Below are 17405 nucleotides of genomic sequence, written 5' to 3' on the forward strand. Positions count from 1 at the left end.
ATAGATGTTGTTTGTTGCAATTTTATCTTTTTGTTACCTGTTTTTATGAAGGCTACGTTAAAGTTGTCATTCTAACTATAGTCACCAGCCACAACATTAGGGACATGTAAGCCATTGAATGAGATCCAGTACACTGAGCTAAATAATGAGTGTCATAATATTAGACACATCTCACGTTAGCAAACAATGCATTGAACCTCTGCAAATTAAACACACAAAAAAAGGTTGGCAGTTAGAATCTGGCCACCAGGCTTCCTGTGTGGTGTTTGCATGTTCTCCACATGCTTGCATGAGTTTTCTCTGGTTTTCTGATTTCTTGCCATATTCCAAAAATATGCTTGTTAGCGCTATGTGCTATGTGGACAAAATTATGTAATCCATTAATCATATACAGTATCATATACATGATATAATATTTTCCATAAAATAGCATGCAATTATTGACCATTTTCTGTGATCTTTTATCCATGTATTTATCAAATAGATTTTATATAGACCACACAAGGCAGCACCGTGGCACAGCTGTGGAGAGTTGGCCTCACATGAGGACCTGGGTTCAAATCCCAGCTCCGTCTTTGTGGAGTTTGCATGTTCTCCATGTGCCTGCGTGGGAAGCACTCCGGCTTCCTCCCACATCCCCAAAACATGCAACATTAATTGGAGACTCTAAATTGCCCCTTGGTATGATTGTGAGTCTGACTGTTGTCTGTCTCCATGTGATCTACGATTGGCAAGCAACCAGTCCAGGGTGCACCCCACCTAACACTAAACCCCTGGGATAATCTCCAATAGATCTGTGACCCTGCCAAGTATAGAAGATGTAACATGTTTAATGTTATTAATCTGTCCTTTGGCTTTCAAAACGTAATCATGTAAATGTAAACTGTATTGTTTTGGATCTCAGATTCTGCAGGTGACCTCATGAAGTATGTAGCTTGTGTGTTCTGGACATGGATTTTGACTATTGATTTGGTTTCCACATTTCCTTTAATTTTAGCCTTCACGGTGGTGGTCCACAATTCTTCTTTTTCCGCTGCACGCAGGTAATGCAGGATCGCTCTCTGACAACCATCCTAGGAACATGGCAGGGTAAATCACCTGTTGAGCTTGTGGAGGAAATCTTTCAAAACAGCAGACTCGGTGCTAAAGTGCCATGGCATGCCATAGGTAGCCCATTAAATGACAGGTACTTATTTTCCTTAGAATGCTGTTCAACCCTCAGACCTCGTTCAGTTTTACAGCCCTTTCAGCTTGTTCGTGGCCATTTAATTTTTTTGTGTTGGACTCTGTACAGGGTAGAGGATGGTGTCAAAACGGAAGTCAATTGCAGGACTGAAATGGAGGAGGAGAAAGACCTCAACAGCAGGAAGGTAGCAAGAGAAGAGAACACAATGATCTAAATATAATGGGACTATCCAGATTGGATGCTTACAAACATGATCATTATTCAGAAATGCCACTGACATGATCTTTTTCTCGTGTATCTCTTGGCCTGTCCTTTAGGCGGAGCTGTGCGAGGCTCTGAGGTCCAGTCTGGTGGTTATGCACCAAGAGAAGGAAGCGTTGTGCGAGGAGATGAGGTGTCACCAGGCACTCGGGACTAGCATTGACTCTCTGGTTTATAAACTATGCAAAATAAATGAGAGGGACAAGTACAGCATGTTCATAGGTACAACAGACTGTTACAATAAGGGCAAATATAGCACAAATAACTAAGGCTTTGGATAAATCTATGAAATTAACCTAGTGTCTATGGCTTTTCAGGAGATCTTGAGAAAATTGTGAACTTGCTGCTGTCACTGTGTAACCGGCTGTCAAGGGTTGACAAATCTTTGATCGCTTTGCAACAAGAAGAGCTCCAAAAGAAGGACGCTTCACAGGAGCGGGTGAGGAAACAGTTTGTCACTTTTCATGACCAACTTTACAGGTTACACACAGGATGTGTAACATTTCAGCCATCAGAGGTCTGAATCCTGAGATGTAACAACAAAATGTTTTTTTTTCTTACTCTCCATGTTCGTTTGTTCAGTTTTAAAGTAGACACTCTAATGGCAATTTTAAAACCATTGTTTTTGTCTTTTAAATGAAAAAAGTTGCTTTCCTCGAATCTTAGCCTAATTTTTCCACAAAGGTTTCCATTAAATTAAAAAATTCCATGGCAAATGACATCATCAAATATTGAAGAAAAGTTACTAGTTATTGTGGTTTAAGAGCAGCACTAACACTTAACCAACTAAAACTCATTCAAAGAATAAAATCGTTTATTTCAGGACAAATGAAACGAAAGCATTGGTCACATACATAAAAGAATCCATTGGCAAATCCATTTGTGATCTGTCAGTCCAAGAAAGTGTAGTAACACACAAGTAATGCAAATAAAATAGTAAACATAATAATGTAAAAATAATACATGTAGATTTGGTATGAAAATATCACCTACAGTCATTGCACATAAAGAGTCATATTTCTCTAATGTTATTCCTTTAAGCTCTTGACACTATCAATCAGTCCAGTCCAATGACAATCGTCCAAAGGGTGTCAAGACTTCAAGGAGTGTATGCAGTTTAAAGTGACTAGTCATGCGATCATCTATCGTATATAATACTAATCCTAATACTAATTGGCCCGGCAGGATGTGACAACAACAAACTCAAGGCAGAAAATTGGCAGCAGTGGATTTGTAAATTAGCTGTTGAAGAATTTAATTGCAAGAGGGAAGACGCTGTTGGAATGCCAGCTAGTTTTGGTTTGCATAGATCGGTAGCGCCTGATGAAAAGAGCTGGAAGAGCTGGTGGCCAAGATGTGGAGGGTCGAATAGGATCCTGCCCGCTCTTGTCCTAGTTTGGGCAGCGTGCAAGTCATCAAGTGTGGGTAGGATGGTGCTGATCCGCTGATCCGTTCAGCTGTTTTGATTTTCCATTGCAGTCGGAGTTAGTCCTCTTTTGTATCAGCCCCAAAAGAAACTCTGGTGGAGGTACACAGTACTGATTTGAATCCAGCAGCCCATCCATCCATTTTTTGAGCCGCTTATCCTCACAAGGGCCGCGGGAGTGCTTGGGCCTAACCCAGCTATCATTGGGCAGGAAGCAGGGTACACCTTAATCTGGGTGACAGCCAATCACAGGGCACATAAAGACAGACAACAGTCCCAGTCACATTCACACCTGTGGGCAATTTAGAGTCTCCAATTAATGTTGCATGTTTTTGGGATGTGGGAAGAAACCGGAGGGCCTGGAGAAAACCCACGCAGGCACGGGGAGAACATGCAAACTCCACAAAGGCAGGGCTGGGATTTAAACCCCGGTCCTCAGAACTGTGAAGCCAATGCTTTAACCAGTTGCTCCGCTGAGTCAAGCAGTTTCTGTGATAAATTAATCAAGATCAGGGTCGTTTCATCTGGCTGGATAACCGCGTTTCACTTCATACATTTATATTGTTGTATGATTAAGTATTGTCAACTTTTTTTGTCCCCCCAGGACTCCCTCAATCATAAGCGTTCTCAGCTCCTCAGTCAAACAGAGGATGCCTGCGAACTGAAGGAAAACCTGGACCGGCGTCAGCGCGTTGTTCAGGCCATCTTGCGAGGCTACCTCACTGAACCCCAGCTCCAAGACTACCGCCAATTTGTCAGCACCAAACCCTCCCTGCTCATTCGCCAACGGGACCTCGATGACCTCATACGTCAGCGCGAGGAGCAGCTCACGAGGCTGGCAGAGACCCTCCCGCCCGAGCTGGCGGCGGCTCAAGATTGGTTGAGAGGATCTTTGCGTTTGTCATCGAGCCCAATCTCTTGCTCCTCCCCCTTCCCACAGCTGCTTTCCTCCTCTCTGATTCCTGGCCACGCCCACACAGCCAGGTCCACCACAGTGACGTCACTGTGATGGGATGAAACTAAAAACTAACTGAATCTATGCACGCATGAAGCAGGACATACTATTATGTGCTTCGTTGTATTCGCACCTGACTGAAACTTGTACATGAGAAACAATTACACATTTGCCCAATTGTTGCTATTCATATCAACTCTGTGAAGGTTTACCAGGTGGAAAAAGCCCAAGAAAATTAACTGTCTAAAACATACAAGATAATTTGGTTTTTAATAAGGCTCCTTTTTTTCCATGACTTACATATATTCCAACTTTTTTAGGAAATACTTGACACGTTGCAAGTTAAGACAAGGGCTGCAAAGCCTTAAATGTAAAATGTTTAAAGTGTTTCAACTTTTCCTCAGACAGAATATTCAGTACATAACAGAGGAGGATGGACTGTTACTAGAATACTGTGAATACTGTGATAATTTGGTGAAATGTCATGTCATGCAGAAGCACAGTTCAAAAGGCACAAACGGTGCTCTCCTTTACATAATTTTCATTTTGCTCAAATAGATATTTGCTGGTGGCCAAAGACAGAACAACAATAATAAATTGCATCTGAAATTGAATTCCACTTATTTTTATGCTGGAACACTTGATGTCAAAGGAGGAGTCCAAAGATTTGGATGGGATCCAATGTTGAACGCTGTTTTATTTCATATTTAAATTTTTTTGGGTCAGCCCTAACTTATTGATAATAATATATTCACAAATTAAGCCATTTTTTTGCATTTGAACATAAATTATTATTATAGATTTAATCTTTTCATAATCCTAGCAATGCCTTGTAATGCTTCTTGATCTCATAATGCATTAAACTGGACTCATTATACTATTAGTGTTACTCAATTCAGTGCCCGTTGAGTTTTTCTGGTCTTAAGTGTCCAGCAACGTGTGTAATTATAAAATATAAAATAATATTTGTTTTCAAACAATTAGAAGCAGTGGATGGAATTGTTGGCCTTAAAAAAACGTTTTTTTAAGGCCATCTACTGGTGACTATGCACTTATCCACAGAAGACAACCTTTTAGCGGTTCATCCAATCAGACTACCTGATATTGTCTGATGTGGAATATAAGTTAAACATGAAACATTCTTTATTGAGGCAGGAGTGCAGATTTTTTTTAAAGTCATTGAGTTTTGTCCTGAAATGTCTAAATACAATATTTTATTTCACACCTTCAGATTTTCCTTTTTGTTTCTCTTCTCATTTAATTTGGATGACCACATTTTACATATCCTCATTTTTTTCATACTCTCAAAATATCACACACAAAACCTATCACACTCACTTTTTGATTTATTCCTCATAGGCACCACAGATTATCCTAGATGTGTTTTCCTGGATGATCTTTGCTTGATCTATAAGAGATGGATGATTGGAAAATGACTCCTGATGTTTTATTTTGTTTGGTTGGTTTCTTTTGTTTTTTGCTAAATAAATTTATTTTGTAAATTCTGTCAGTGGTACTGTCAAATGTAATCTACAGTGGCTCACTACTATTTTAGGATGGAATATACAAACTGCATTAATAGTCTGCCCTTATTAAATGAATAATGCTCTTTTGATCGACCTTATCAGATAGATAGATAGATAGATAGATAGATAGATAGATAGATAGATAGATAGATAGATAGATAGATAGATAGATAGATAGATAGATAGATAGATAGATAAAATGTGAAGTATGTTTTGCCATACATGTATGGCACATATACCAAAGAAAAGTAAGATGTGCAAAAAGTACTGAAACGTTGAGCATTTGGAAGTGTATCCTTTTCAAAAGTTGAGCGGTCTAAGTTCACCTGTAAAGGTCATGGTGCACTTTGCACGGGTTGATGTTGAAATTTCAAGCGAAAGCCGTTAGAGGGAAGCAAAATCCGACTGCCAAAAAAACGACTTCAAGACAGCAAACTCTTTTTTGTGGCTTCCTGTCGGAATCGTCTCTGGTAACTACTGAGAATCAACAAGACTCATTTGCGTGCAATTGTGCGTGTCTCAATTTTTGCGTGCAACGCATCCGGTTCACCTGCCATACATAATGCGGCGGGCGATGAAGGGGTTAAATACCTGAAGTGGGGCGGTGTTTCATTCCTGTCACGCCAGCCCTTCGAAACCCACAAGTTGATAAGACTGGAAGCAAAATGGACACAGATTTCACTCAAGAGTCGGTTTTGCTTTTTCTCCAGAGCAGGGGAGGCTCGGTGAAAAACTGCGAGCTACTTCTAAACTTCCGAGGCTTCCTCCGGGATCACCCTGACCAGGTTCGGAACCGCGAACTCTTTAAGAAGTTCGTCAACTCCGTGGCCACAGTCAAGCAGGAGCACGGGGTCTCGCATGTTGTTCTCAAGAAGAAATTTCGGCCTCCCGGAACCGCCGCTTCCGGGACGTCCACCGGAAAACCCGCTGAGCCTCCACCCGCTAAAGCTACCTTGAACCCGGCTCGGGGAAAAGAGAAAATTCCGCAGAAGCCATTTCCCCGAAACTTAAAGGAGGTGACAGCCGCTGTCCCAATAGAACCTGATTTGGAAATTGTCCTACCGGTGGCCGGCATCATCCGAAACAACAACAATGTAAGCGCCGATTTGAAAGTGACACTGCAGGCTACGCGAGCAGAAGCATTTTCAGCGACAAGTCACGCTCCAATCTCAGCAAAATTCCAACCGAGGCCCCAAGGGATCCCGGAGCATCCTGCTATAATTAAGAGCATCTGCCAAGGGGGTACTCTGAAAGCCTCAGTCCAACATGGTGGAAGCAGCCAGCAGGTCTCACCTCCAGAAAGTCGCAACAGCAACCCAAGTATGTCTCTTCTCGGTCTTCATGCTCAGGCACGCAGGCCCAGATACAGGCAGAGCTACAAAACTGCGGTCTCCTATGATGAGGATGACGATGAAGATGAAGGGTTCAAGATGAAGCTGAGTACATCAGGAGGAGTTAGACCCCTGAGTGGTCTACTTGAAGCCCCAGCTAGGTCCAACATGTGTCAGCCTGTTCTCTCATCACCACCAGAGCATATGCTTCCAAAGAATTTTCTCCAGAATGTGGCGGGGGGACAGGTGCTCCAATCCCCCCCAGGGTGGAGTTTGGATGCAGGGCTACAGCTCAGAAGACTTAATGCGGGAACAAGTGTGGTTGCTGGTTCTCCTCCCAGAGAGTCGATGTCCACCCGGCGTAGTCTACCCTCAGAGTGCTCCGTACAATCTCGAGATAGAGCTGAAGAGGAGGAGAGACGGTCCTCGCTGGATCCAGGTTTTGCCTCGGCGCACAGCCATGGATGGAGTCCAAAAGAAAGGACGTGGCTGTCTAGCAGCCACAACAGCATCTTCTCCTTCCCATCTGATGCGGCAGTTACAGTATCAGGAAGAACCAGCACCACCGAGAAACAACATTTAGTAGCAGGTAAGGTTTCAAGCAGGGATTCCTCACTGGTGGGTCACGGATCAATGGTAAAATATTACAGGGGGAGATTCTGTTTACAATGGAATCAACATACAGCATTTTGATGTAACAAAATGTGGTGTCATGCATTGGATTGTTTTATATTTTTAGCCTGCAAGTGTTTGTCGGACAAATAGTTTTCATTTTCTTGTGGCATTTTAGCAGTCTTTCACATTAAAACTTAGATTGGTGGTTTTGAAGCAGAATAATTGAAATTATTAAAACTGCTAGAGTTGCTTTGGTCTTCAGCCTTCATTTATTAAAAAGAAAAACTTTTGCTGTTGTCCTCTCCAAAAATGCTAAGATAATCATTTTTGCACAGGCAGTTTCCATGTTCATCCTCAGTTAGAACATTAACCTAGCATTAGAGAAGTGAAGTATTTCCGTGCATCTATTAAGCAAGCGCACACATTTTGTATTCGAAAAGCTCATGGCACACCACTAAACATGTCACAAAACGTATATACAGTAGTACAGAAATATGGAGGATCCTATCATATGTATCTACTCTGCAAAATCTGACCATGTTGTTTAGTTGAACACAACCTATTATTCTGTTGTGTGAGTGAAAGGGTAATTGGACCTTCTGTTTGTCCCAATACATTGCTAATAAATGGATGAACAAGAGTGCATTATTTGCAGCAAATATTTTTTTTGTTAAAATTGAATATAACTAAAAGATGGATTTCATGTCCCATGGAGATTGGTTGAGAATCACTACAGGAATGTACAGTTAGAGATCATCAGGGGTGCCATAGGAAATTATCCAATTTCGCTGTTATTTACCACCCCAACTATTATCTATGCTGACACAGCGGATGACTGATAAAAGAGTCTGCCTCACTGTTCTGTGGACCGCGGTTCAAATCCCAGCCCCTGCCTGTGTGGCATTTGCATGTTCTCCCGTGCCTGTGTGGGTTTTCTCCGGCCGCTCTAGTTTCCTTCCACATCCCCAAAAATGCATGCTCGGTTAATTGAAGACTCTTAATTGTCCATAGGTGTGAATGTGAAATGTGAGGCTGTTGTTTGAAGACCCGAGATGTGTGTTAAAAACAATTCACATGCTAAGGTTTGTTGGGTGAAAATACCGCATGTAAAATTGAGACTTCACTGCTGTCAAGATACCAAACAGAAAACATGAAGTTTAAACTTTTCATTTTACAAAGTTATGCACTTTATTTGAACATGTACGTCTAATGTTTATTTTTAATTTACTTGCTCTAATTTTGAAATGCAGCTCCTACCTTTATTTAGTAAATGAGAGAGCGTGAAACAGTTTTGCTGATATGTTCGATTATCTGGGCGGAATTAATAGAAGTAATTTTGTTAATTCACACCAACACATTGAAGGAGAAGCTGTATGTATGTGAGCCTCACAAAAATGGAAGACATAGAGCAAATGTTTCCTGAGCCTTAGGTAGGACAACACCATTACTGAAGCAGTGCACATGTATCCCCCCTGCAAATGTGGGGGAAAATGGAGCACATGTGTATAAGTACATTGAAAAGTTAAAAAGGGGCACTTTCTGTTGGGGAAAGGATTTGGGTTGGAATTACGTTATTGTTCGTCTCGTGGCACTACATGTGTCTGAATTTTTGTAGGAGTAGATCAAACATTTCCCGAGTGGCACTTCAAAGAACTGTAAGCATGCCCTGTTTGGTGGGGACAAAAGAAAAGATGGGATTAATGCCTATGTGTTGTTTTTGTACATATGGGGTTCCTACATGTCTGCCAATTTTTATAGGCCGAGGTTGAAACGTACCGCGAATAAGATTTTAATGATCTTAATGTATTTTGTGTTTTGGTGAAGTTTGAAGCTGCGGCATGGTCGCCTGCTGGTTGGCACATCTTCCTTACAGTTCTGAGGACAAGGATTGAAATCCAGCCTCATATGTTAGTTCACATGTTTTCTCTGGGTACTCCGATTTTATTCGACATCCCAAAAAAATGTGGATGGGAGTTTATTGAAGACTCTAAATAGAGATTGCACATGTGATGTCACCGTTTTTTACGGCGCCATATTGCCGGTCAAACAAAGCTGCTTGGCAGTGCGGGAGTGTTTGGATTTCCGTAATTAAATGGGATGGATGGTGCCCAATGAAATACACACGCCTGTGTAACGATCATTTCATTTCAGGTAGGATTTATCCTTCTCAATCTAGAATTATCAAGAAATATTTATGACCTACGTGCGCGATCTACATTGGCTGTAGGTGGGAATATGAGGGTGAATGACTTTTTGTTTGTCTGGGACACGTGATTGGATGGCAACCACTTCAGGGTGTACCCCACTTCTCACTGAGAGTCAGGTAGGATAGGCTCCAGCTTACAGCCCGCGGGCCACATCGGGCCCGTTGTTTTTTTTAATCTGCCCCGCCGAAGATTTGTACAGAATTAAGGTTTGATGTGAATGATTGCATTTATTTCATTTGACTTGTAATGACAGGCATTTCAACACCAGGTGGCGCAGTAGGCACAGTGTCTTGATTTTATGGAGCCAGAGCCATTTCCAGTTATCGAACTTCTACTACTGGCGAGATCAGAACCCATCTACAGCAATGTCAAAGAAAAGAAAAGTCGACAGTGAATGCCGGGCGTTTAACAAAGAATGGACACCTAAGTACTTTTTCACTGAAGTCCGGTCCAAGGCTGTATGTTTTTATTTGCCAAGAAACCGTTGCAGTTTTAAGAGTACAACATTAGCCGTCACTTTACCACCAATTACGCCAGCAACCTTTCAACACAAGAACGTATGGTTACCGCTGACAGGTTGGTAGCTATCTTGCAGGCTCAGCAAAACACTTTTATTCGAGCAACTTCCATCCAAGAAGCAAGCACGAACAGAAGTTATTTACTGGCATTTGAACTAGCAAAAGCCAGCAAGCCTTTCTCCGGAGGGGAGTTTCTTAAAGAGTACATGGTAGAGACAGTAAGTACTTTATGTCCTGATTGAAAGAACAAATTCGAAAAAATTAGCTTATCACCCAGGTAAGTGACTCGCCGTATTGAAGTAATTGACGGACACTTAACTAGCAAGCTAAACAAAAAAGTGGAGTCATTTACATTTTTTTCTTTGGCACTGGACGAAAGCCATGATATAAAGGACACCACTCAGCTTTTAATTTTTATCAGAGGGATTAAGGAGAATTTCGAGGTAACTGAGGAGTTTCTGGAAAGGGAATCCCTTAAAGGAAAACCACGTGGAGGGGATTTATTTAACAGCGTGTCAGCGGTCATACAGAAGCACAAGTTAGACTCCCCAACGTTACCACAGATGGATCACCAAATCTGACATGAAAAAACGTTGGGATGCTCAAGAGAATTCAGGACAGGGTGAAAGAGGACAACCCTGAGCAGGAGGTAATTTTCCTACACTGCATAATTCACCAAGACGCACTGTGTAAATCTGTGTTGCAGCTTGACCACGTAGTGAAGCCGGTTGTGAAACTCGTTAACTTTATTCGAGCAAGGAGATTTCCCCATCGTCAGTTTATTCATTTTCTTGAAGAAACTGATGCTGATCACACGGACTTACTTTACCATTCTAATGTCCGCTGGTTAAGTTTGGGAAAAGTATGTCAACGTGTGTGGGAGCTCAAACAGGATATTATTCCATTTTTGGAGCTACTTCAGAATGCTGACAATTTTCCTGAGCTGAATGACACAGATTGGCTTTGTGATTTAGCTTTTACTGTGGACATACTGACACACATGAACGAGCTGAATGTGAAGCGACAAGGGAAACACCAGTTTGTCCATGAAATGCAAGCAAACGCCAGAGCCTTCAAAACCAAGCTGGTTTTATTTTCGAAGCAAATGTCAGACAAGTCATTTGCTCATTTCCCCACACTGGCTGCATAAAAACAGGCCCCGCGACATGTGAAAAAATATAGGAAAACACTGGATGACCTGCATGAGGAATTCTGCCGTCGGTTTTGCGATTTTGGAAAAATTGACAGGGCACTTCAGCTGGTGTCATGTCCCTTCTCACACGATCCGGAAACGGCGCCACAGGAGTTGCAGGTGGAACTGATTGATCTCCAATGTGACATGGTGTTAAAGGACAAGTTCATCTCCCTGAAACTGGATGAGTTTTATGCTTCATTAAGTGCAACCCAATTTCCAAACATCCAGAAGATGGCACAGAGGATGCTGGTGTTATTTGGCTCTACATATATGTGTGAAGAGACTTTTAGTGTGATGAACAACAAAGCACCCCACAGATACCAGATGAGTGATGAACACCTCAGATCTGTTCTGAGAATTGCCACAACAGAAATACCACCAGACTTCGATGCACTGGCTAAAATGGGTGATCAACAACACTGTTCTCATTAAAACCTATGTTAATACTTCAATGCTTTTTTCTGTTTATGCTTGATATGTACTGTTAACAAATGCAGTTTTTATATGTATTGAATCTTGTGCTGACCCGGCCCGTCTGTCAAATTTTAAAAGTCAATGTGGCCCCCAAGCCAAAAACTTTGCTACCCCTGCTCTACAGGCAATCTCCAAGACAACTGGGCAGCTCCTGCCCGTGTGGCACCTTTCCATCACTCCTCTGACCATCCTAACCAGCGGGATGAGCCGAGAGGAGTTTCATGGCACCACTCTTCAAGTCAGTGTTTTACTTTGTAGGCCTCAACATCTGTTGACTTAGACCTTTTTTACACTCTATTAAGATTATCTCAAAAGAACAGTTAGTTGTGAGTAGTGTACAGTATTGGAAAAGAATTGCTTTCATGTCCACCTCACAGGCGAGCTCTACAACGACCACGAATCAAGTGACTACTCCGCTTCATCACCAGCACTGCGTCAGCGCCCAACGGTCGCCAGGCACGTCAGCAGTAAGCTAAAAGGCAGGATGTGCCGCAGCATGGGTGCCGACCTCAACCGACTCCTCCAGGAGGAAGAGGCAGTGGTTCAAGGCAGTCCAGGAGGAAATGAAGCAGCGAGGCGGAGCCGCCTCCACCGGATCTCATCCTCACTGAGCCTGCCCTACAACTTGTCGTCGTCCTCTCTGTCGTCCTGCTCTACACCGTCTCGCTGCAACAGCCTCGCTGACTTGGCCGAGAGGCCAGAAGCGAAAGGGAAGTTTCCTCCGGTAATTGCTGGTGCTCATCATGAAAGCCCCAATAGGCAGGTAAGACAAAAAAACTGCCAAAGACAACAGTGAGAAAATAGATTGCATTTTTATTAGCATAGGATTTAGACCGAGCCCTGCTACAAATAACAAAGATCTTTGAGTGGCATCCGACCTATCCTAAGTTGGTTTACAATTGCCGATAGATACAGCAACATGTGGCAAAGCCCTACTTTTGTCCAAGTGAAGCCTTAAGTCACATAGCACAACAGCAAATCGTTGATGTTCGGCACTTAAGTAAGCAAATAAGTTTAAAAAAAAAAAAAAAAGTGAATTTTGCAAATGGTGATCCAGGAATATGCAAGAGTTCACTGTAAGTAATTCTCAAGGGCTGGGTTGGAAGTTCAGTGATGAGGCTCGCCCTATTTTTTCTGGGCTCAATCTGTTTTAGATCCCCACCACAATTATTTTAGGATGTCCACCAGGTCACTAAAATGCAGCAGAATGTAGCAAATCCCATCCATGATATTCAGTTCGCGCCCACGTACCACCATTACCTTGTCATATACCTTGGTGGCTTTTTGTGTGGGGAGACCCAAAAAAAAGTAAGGACCAAGAATTGTCCCTGGTCAGAACACAAAATTGGGTCCTAGATCATGTAATTTATTAAGAGTCTCCCTTTATCATATTTATTTGGGGCATTTTGGTATTTTGTATTGTATTATTTTATCTACAACAATGTGTTTAAGCCACTCTTTGAAACTTTTCTCGCTTATCTCATAATTTATCTTTCTTTTGAGGGTTTGTGTCTTCAGGACAGCCATCTTCATAGTGATTTATGAGTACCTATTCTTGCTCTGACAATTGTCCCCACATACACAGAAACATGCATTTTGGTTCATTGAAACCTCATAATAATCTATACATATGCATGAGTGGTAGTGTTTGTGTGCGCTGCAACTAGCTGCCAGCCAGCTAGATGTACCCCCCACCCCCCCACCCCCCATTGACCCAAAGTCAACTGAGATGTCCTCTGAAATGAGCATACTGTAATTTAGGGATGGTGTCATTAAGATTTTAACAATACTGCTCCTTTTCACAATAGATCGGATACTTTAAGGGTATTCTTATCTGTAGTTTAGTTTTTTATTTTTTTTTAGAATAAAACAGAATTAATGCTACTTTTTTTAAATCACTGAATAAGTTGTTTTCCAACTGGAACATTATAGTAAAAATAATAAAAACTGATTCACAAAAAGTAATATTTTGAACAAGTTACTTATTAAAGATTATGCAAAACAATTATCCACCATTTTCCATACCGCTTATCCTTACTAGGGTCATGAATGTGCTGGGGGCTATTTCGGCTATCTTCGGGCAAGAGAAGGGGTACACTCTGAACTGGTCACCATCCAATTGCAGGGCAAACATTTTTTGGACAGTTAAAGATATACCAAAATCAGTTATTCCACTTTAGATATCTTCCACCTGTTACATAAACCACTTCACAATGTCATAGAATATTAATGACAATTAATGAAATGTTCATGCAATAATGATTAAAATAATTGGAATTAGCAGACCCCAAAAAGCAGGCAAACAAAAGATAATTTCCATTATGTGAAAAGAGAGCCATAGAATATTGTATATGTGTGTAAGTAAACATGTCCAGGCATGGCATGAACACATGCCTTTTGACACATCAAGTCACTAGTTTGTGTTGAAGGCTCAGTTTTTCTGGTATTGCAACATTATACAACGAAACGGTACACTCGTATAATCTCCCCATTTACTCACAAATTCGAAAGCAACCAATTCTTGCAGCCAACTAGCTGTTGCCACTTACTGAAACCAAGTGGGAATATTGTACACTGACATCAAGTTGATACAAACATGGAACAATTGAATTGTCTTCAAAATCACATGAATTTTCCCCAGGCTTTGTAGCAATACGTCGTCTTATCCTTATTGCATGCCATGAGCAAGTGGGAGAAAGCGAACATTTACCATTCTGAACTGGTAGATTAAATTTGCAGTTCATAGGTGGCAAAGGCTTTCCGAGCTGTTTTTAATAAGTGATAGAAAAATAAATTTTGACAATGTGTCATCTTAAACTGTAAACAAAGAACACTGCGGTATGGCTACTGTGTAAGCATGTTAATGTTGGTTCTATCAAATTCTGCTTCCTGACGTTTGTTTTTAATTACCAGTCAGCGGTTCCTCTGGAGCCCAGAGAACACACCTGGCTTGTGAAAGGGGCTTCAGGAGCTTGGCCAGACATCTACTCCCTGTTCAGAGAAGACGCCACCCTTCTCAACAGAAGAGACTTCATCTCTGGCTTCACTGTTCTGCACTGGATCGCCAAACACGGCGACCACCGAGTTCTCAATACACTCTGGTATGCTTACAGTCAGCCTGGTTCTGAGTTTTGTAGGCTACAAAGAGTATACATTGGGAGCTCTAAAGTCAAATAGGATTCATTTCAGGACGTTGGTCGACCTTTTATATTTGTTTGGGTTACTGATATATTTTTCTCATCAGAAAAAGTTGAAGTAGGAATTAACTTTTTTAGCCTTTGTAAAAACTTGCCAGGCAATGTGTTTGAAGGAAATTTAAAACCGTAAAGGTGTACTCACTCTTAAAAATTCCATGCCATATTTATTTAATTTGCATTTTTATTTGGTTGAAAATCCATACGAGGCCCCATTGTATTCCAGGTGGTCTTTTACACCTGGCATTTGAGATGGACAATTTTTTCATGAATATATTCGCTTTGCTCCTATTGGATAGTGAGACAGTAGCAATAAATGGAGGAGCGTATGTCTCCAGTGAATGTGGGATGACATAAAAAGTGGTATACTCAGTCGAACATGTGTGCCCATACTTTTTTTACCCCAAGATCTACTTTTCAAGCAGCCAGCCTCTCACGAGTTACCAATGGGGGTTAAGGTAAACTCGCGCAGTTTAGAGGGAACATTGGCTGCCGTCTTTTTTTTTTTTTTTTTTTGGCATGCCGTCCCACAATCGACCAAGACTGCTTGACTCATTGACCACCCCTGCTGTGGAAGGTCCAGCTTGGTATCATTCGCTCGCTTGCTCCAAAGCCAGAAATGCGCCTCCAGCAGTGTGTGAACGCTTATGTTTGCAACGTCATCCTCCAAGAATTGGGCACAAATACAGCACCGTTCTGGTACTGTAGTGGAACTTATCCAAAATTAAATTGAACCATTTGATTACTCAACTCTTGAGTTTGGCAGATGACGCAAGGCTTTGCAAGCAGTCGCGTTTGCCGTTTTTCCTGATGAGTGGGTGTGTACCAACCATGAAGTGGGCAGGACTGTGATAGTGGATGTTTGTTGTTTCACATTGCTTCATTCATTTTCCGTACCGCTTATCCTTACAAGGGTGGCTGGCATGCTGGAGCTTATTCCAGGTATTTTTGAGCAAGAGGCGGAGTCTTTTTTTTTTTTCTCCCCGTGCCTGTTTTTGGGGTGTGGGAAGAAGGTAGGTGAAGGTATTGCCCTCAGGGAGGCATTACAGTTCTATTAGATCGCACACCACTGAATTCATTATGTTTTTGTTTTCTTTCTTTTTTTTTTCTTCCGAAAAGCCATTCGCTCATCATCATGGATCATAGTCACCAGAACAGTACATCTTTCAAGGAAAGGCATCTTTATTTTTTAATGTGCCGTTCCATTCCCTGCCAGTCTGATTTAGAGTCGTTAGCATCAAGCTTTTTCTAAATTTACTGCATAAATTCTCTTTGGAATATGAGGTGATTTCTAGTACAGTTCTACAAGGCTCTATCCCCACTCCAATATGTGTCATTTTTAGTTGCTTAAGTTAGGGAGTGGACCATAGTTTCTTGTTACTGAATGTGCAAAATGACTTTGTTGGTATACAGACCTCTTCACAGAAATCGATACAGGATATAACAATATCTGTATATTCATCCAGGCTGGCAGCTGAATTTCATAAAGACATTACAGTCTTTACAGCCTAAACAGCTTTGAAGTTCTATGTTTGCTTTGTTGGTCCACTTAACTGCTTTCACCATCTGCTACGTGGATTTAAGTTTTGGCCTGTATGTCAGTATAAAGTGGATAAAGCAGTGATCAGACAAGCTCAGGGCTGCATGAGGTATGGCACGGTATGCGTTATTTAGATTTAGAGTACCGGTATTATAGCAGTGGTGTAAAATGTTATGTTCCCTGGTAAGTAAGACAGTCAATGCGCTGCTTAATCGTTTTTTTTTTTTTTTTTTTTGTGTGTGTGTGTGTGTGTGTGGTGTGTGTGTGTGTGTAAGTAGTGAACATATGTGTCAAAGAGTGAACAAGCCATTCCTTTGCCAAGGGCTATGGCCATCTACTTGTCCAGCGTGCACATCAGTGTTTTTTGCAGTTTTCACAAGCACTCTGAGTCGGCTCCTGTACTTACGCTTTCAGGTACGGTGTTCAAAAGGCTGGTTTGGCTTTTGACATTAACGCCAGGTCATCATGCGGCCAAACGCCACTTCACATCGCCGCCATCCACGGCAACAAGAACATGATTCGCCTTCTCGTCAACAAATTTGACGCGGATGTGAAGCTGAGGGACACTGCTGGGAAGAAGCCTTGGCAGTACCTGAGTCGAAGCGCGCCGTCGGACGTCTTCCACATGTTGGGAGCGCCGACGTGGAACGGCAGAGGAGGCCAAGGGGGAATCCCAGTAGGAGAACACCCCAGCGAACAGAAGCCGCGTCACCACCGACGCCATCGACGACATCACCTCTCCTTTGCCAACTCGGATGAAAGGCCCAGGACCGTCTCTGGTGTGAAAGTCAAGCGGTCATCATCGATCGCAGCATTCTTAAAACACAAATCACTGGCTCGCTTTCATGGATACAAGTCTGATGGTTGAGGAACACATAATTAGTGTCAAAAATAAATGTTTGGGGGAGGGTGTTGTTTTTTTTAACTGCCTCAATTTCTCATCTGCCTTGTTTTTAATAATCCACACAATTATGGAA

The 17405-nt window shown here is 41.9% G+C and overlaps 2 protein-coding genes and 1 long non-coding RNA gene across 8 annotated transcripts in view; 2 read left to right on the forward strand and 1 right to left on the reverse strand.

Moving 5' to 3' along the window:
* The window catches only part of shroom3 (shroom family member 3), a 96613-nt gene extending 91729 nt beyond the window's left edge, over positions 1-4884 (forward strand). For all 5 annotated transcript variants that reach the window (XM_061802184.1, XM_061802186.1, XM_061802185.1 and 2 more), the window contains 5 exons: positions 1044-1186; positions 1295-1370; positions 1504-1669; positions 1765-1886; positions 3478-4884. In XM_061802184.1, coding sequence (XP_061658168.1) covers positions 1044-1186; positions 1295-1370; positions 1504-1669; positions 1765-1886; positions 3478-3882 — 912 coding nt within the window. In that variant the 3' untranslated portion in view covers positions 3883-4884. The remainder of the gene's footprint in view (positions 1-1043; positions 1187-1294; positions 1371-1503; positions 1670-1764; positions 1887-3477) is intronic.
* LOC133491235 (uncharacterized) overlaps positions 1-6080 on the reverse strand; it is a 27850-nt gene extending 21770 nt beyond the window's left edge. The window contains exon 1 of the long non-coding RNA XR_009792373.1: positions 5946-6080. This is a non-coding gene — a long non-coding RNA (uncharacterized LOC133491235). The remainder of the gene's footprint in view (positions 1-5945) is intronic.
* LOC133491232 (ankyrin repeat domain-containing protein SOWAHA-like) lies at positions 5701-17358 on the forward strand. 2 transcript variants are annotated; one of them, XM_061802190.1, is made up of 5 exons: positions 5701-7274; positions 11819-11932; positions 12123-12457; positions 14608-14795; positions 16843-17358. In XM_061802190.1, exons 1-5 carry the CDS (start codon positions 6020-6022, stop codon positions 17294-17296), a joined length of 2346 nt encoding a protein of 781 aa, XP_061658174.1. In that variant the 5' UTR covers positions 5701-6019; the 3' UTR covers positions 17297-17358. The 2 variants fall into 2 exon arrangements, with proteins under 2 accessions (XP_061658174.1, XP_061658173.1); XM_061802189.1 differs by having other exon boundaries at positions 5707-7274; positions 12072-12457.
* Positions 17359-17405: the final 47 nt, after the last annotated feature.

The sequence above is a fragment of the Syngnathoides biaculeatus genome, chromosome 17, assembly GCF_019802595.1.
Source record: "Syngnathoides biaculeatus isolate LvHL_M chromosome 17, ASM1980259v1, whole genome shotgun sequence".
In the NCBI taxonomy this organism is placed as follows: domain Eukaryota; kingdom Metazoa; phylum Chordata; class Actinopteri; order Syngnathiformes; family Syngnathidae; genus Syngnathoides; species Syngnathoides biaculeatus.

What these genes read in the sequence shown, in the direction of transcription:
- LOC133491232 (XM_061802189.1), top strand. Translation starts at nt 6,020, where the DNA reads ATGGACACAGATTTCACTCAAGAGTCGGTTTTGCTTTTTCTCCAGAGC. An exon ending in TTCATGGCACCACTCTTCAA is followed by an intron (nt 11,933 to 12,071) that starts GTCAGTGTTTTA and finishes TCCACCTCACAG; the next exon opens with GCGAGCTCTACAACGACCAC. An exon ending in CGAGTTCTCAATACACTCTG is followed by an intron (nt 14,796 to 16,842) that starts GTATGCTTACAG and finishes TTACGCTTTCAG; the next exon opens with GTACGGTGTTCAAAAGGCTG.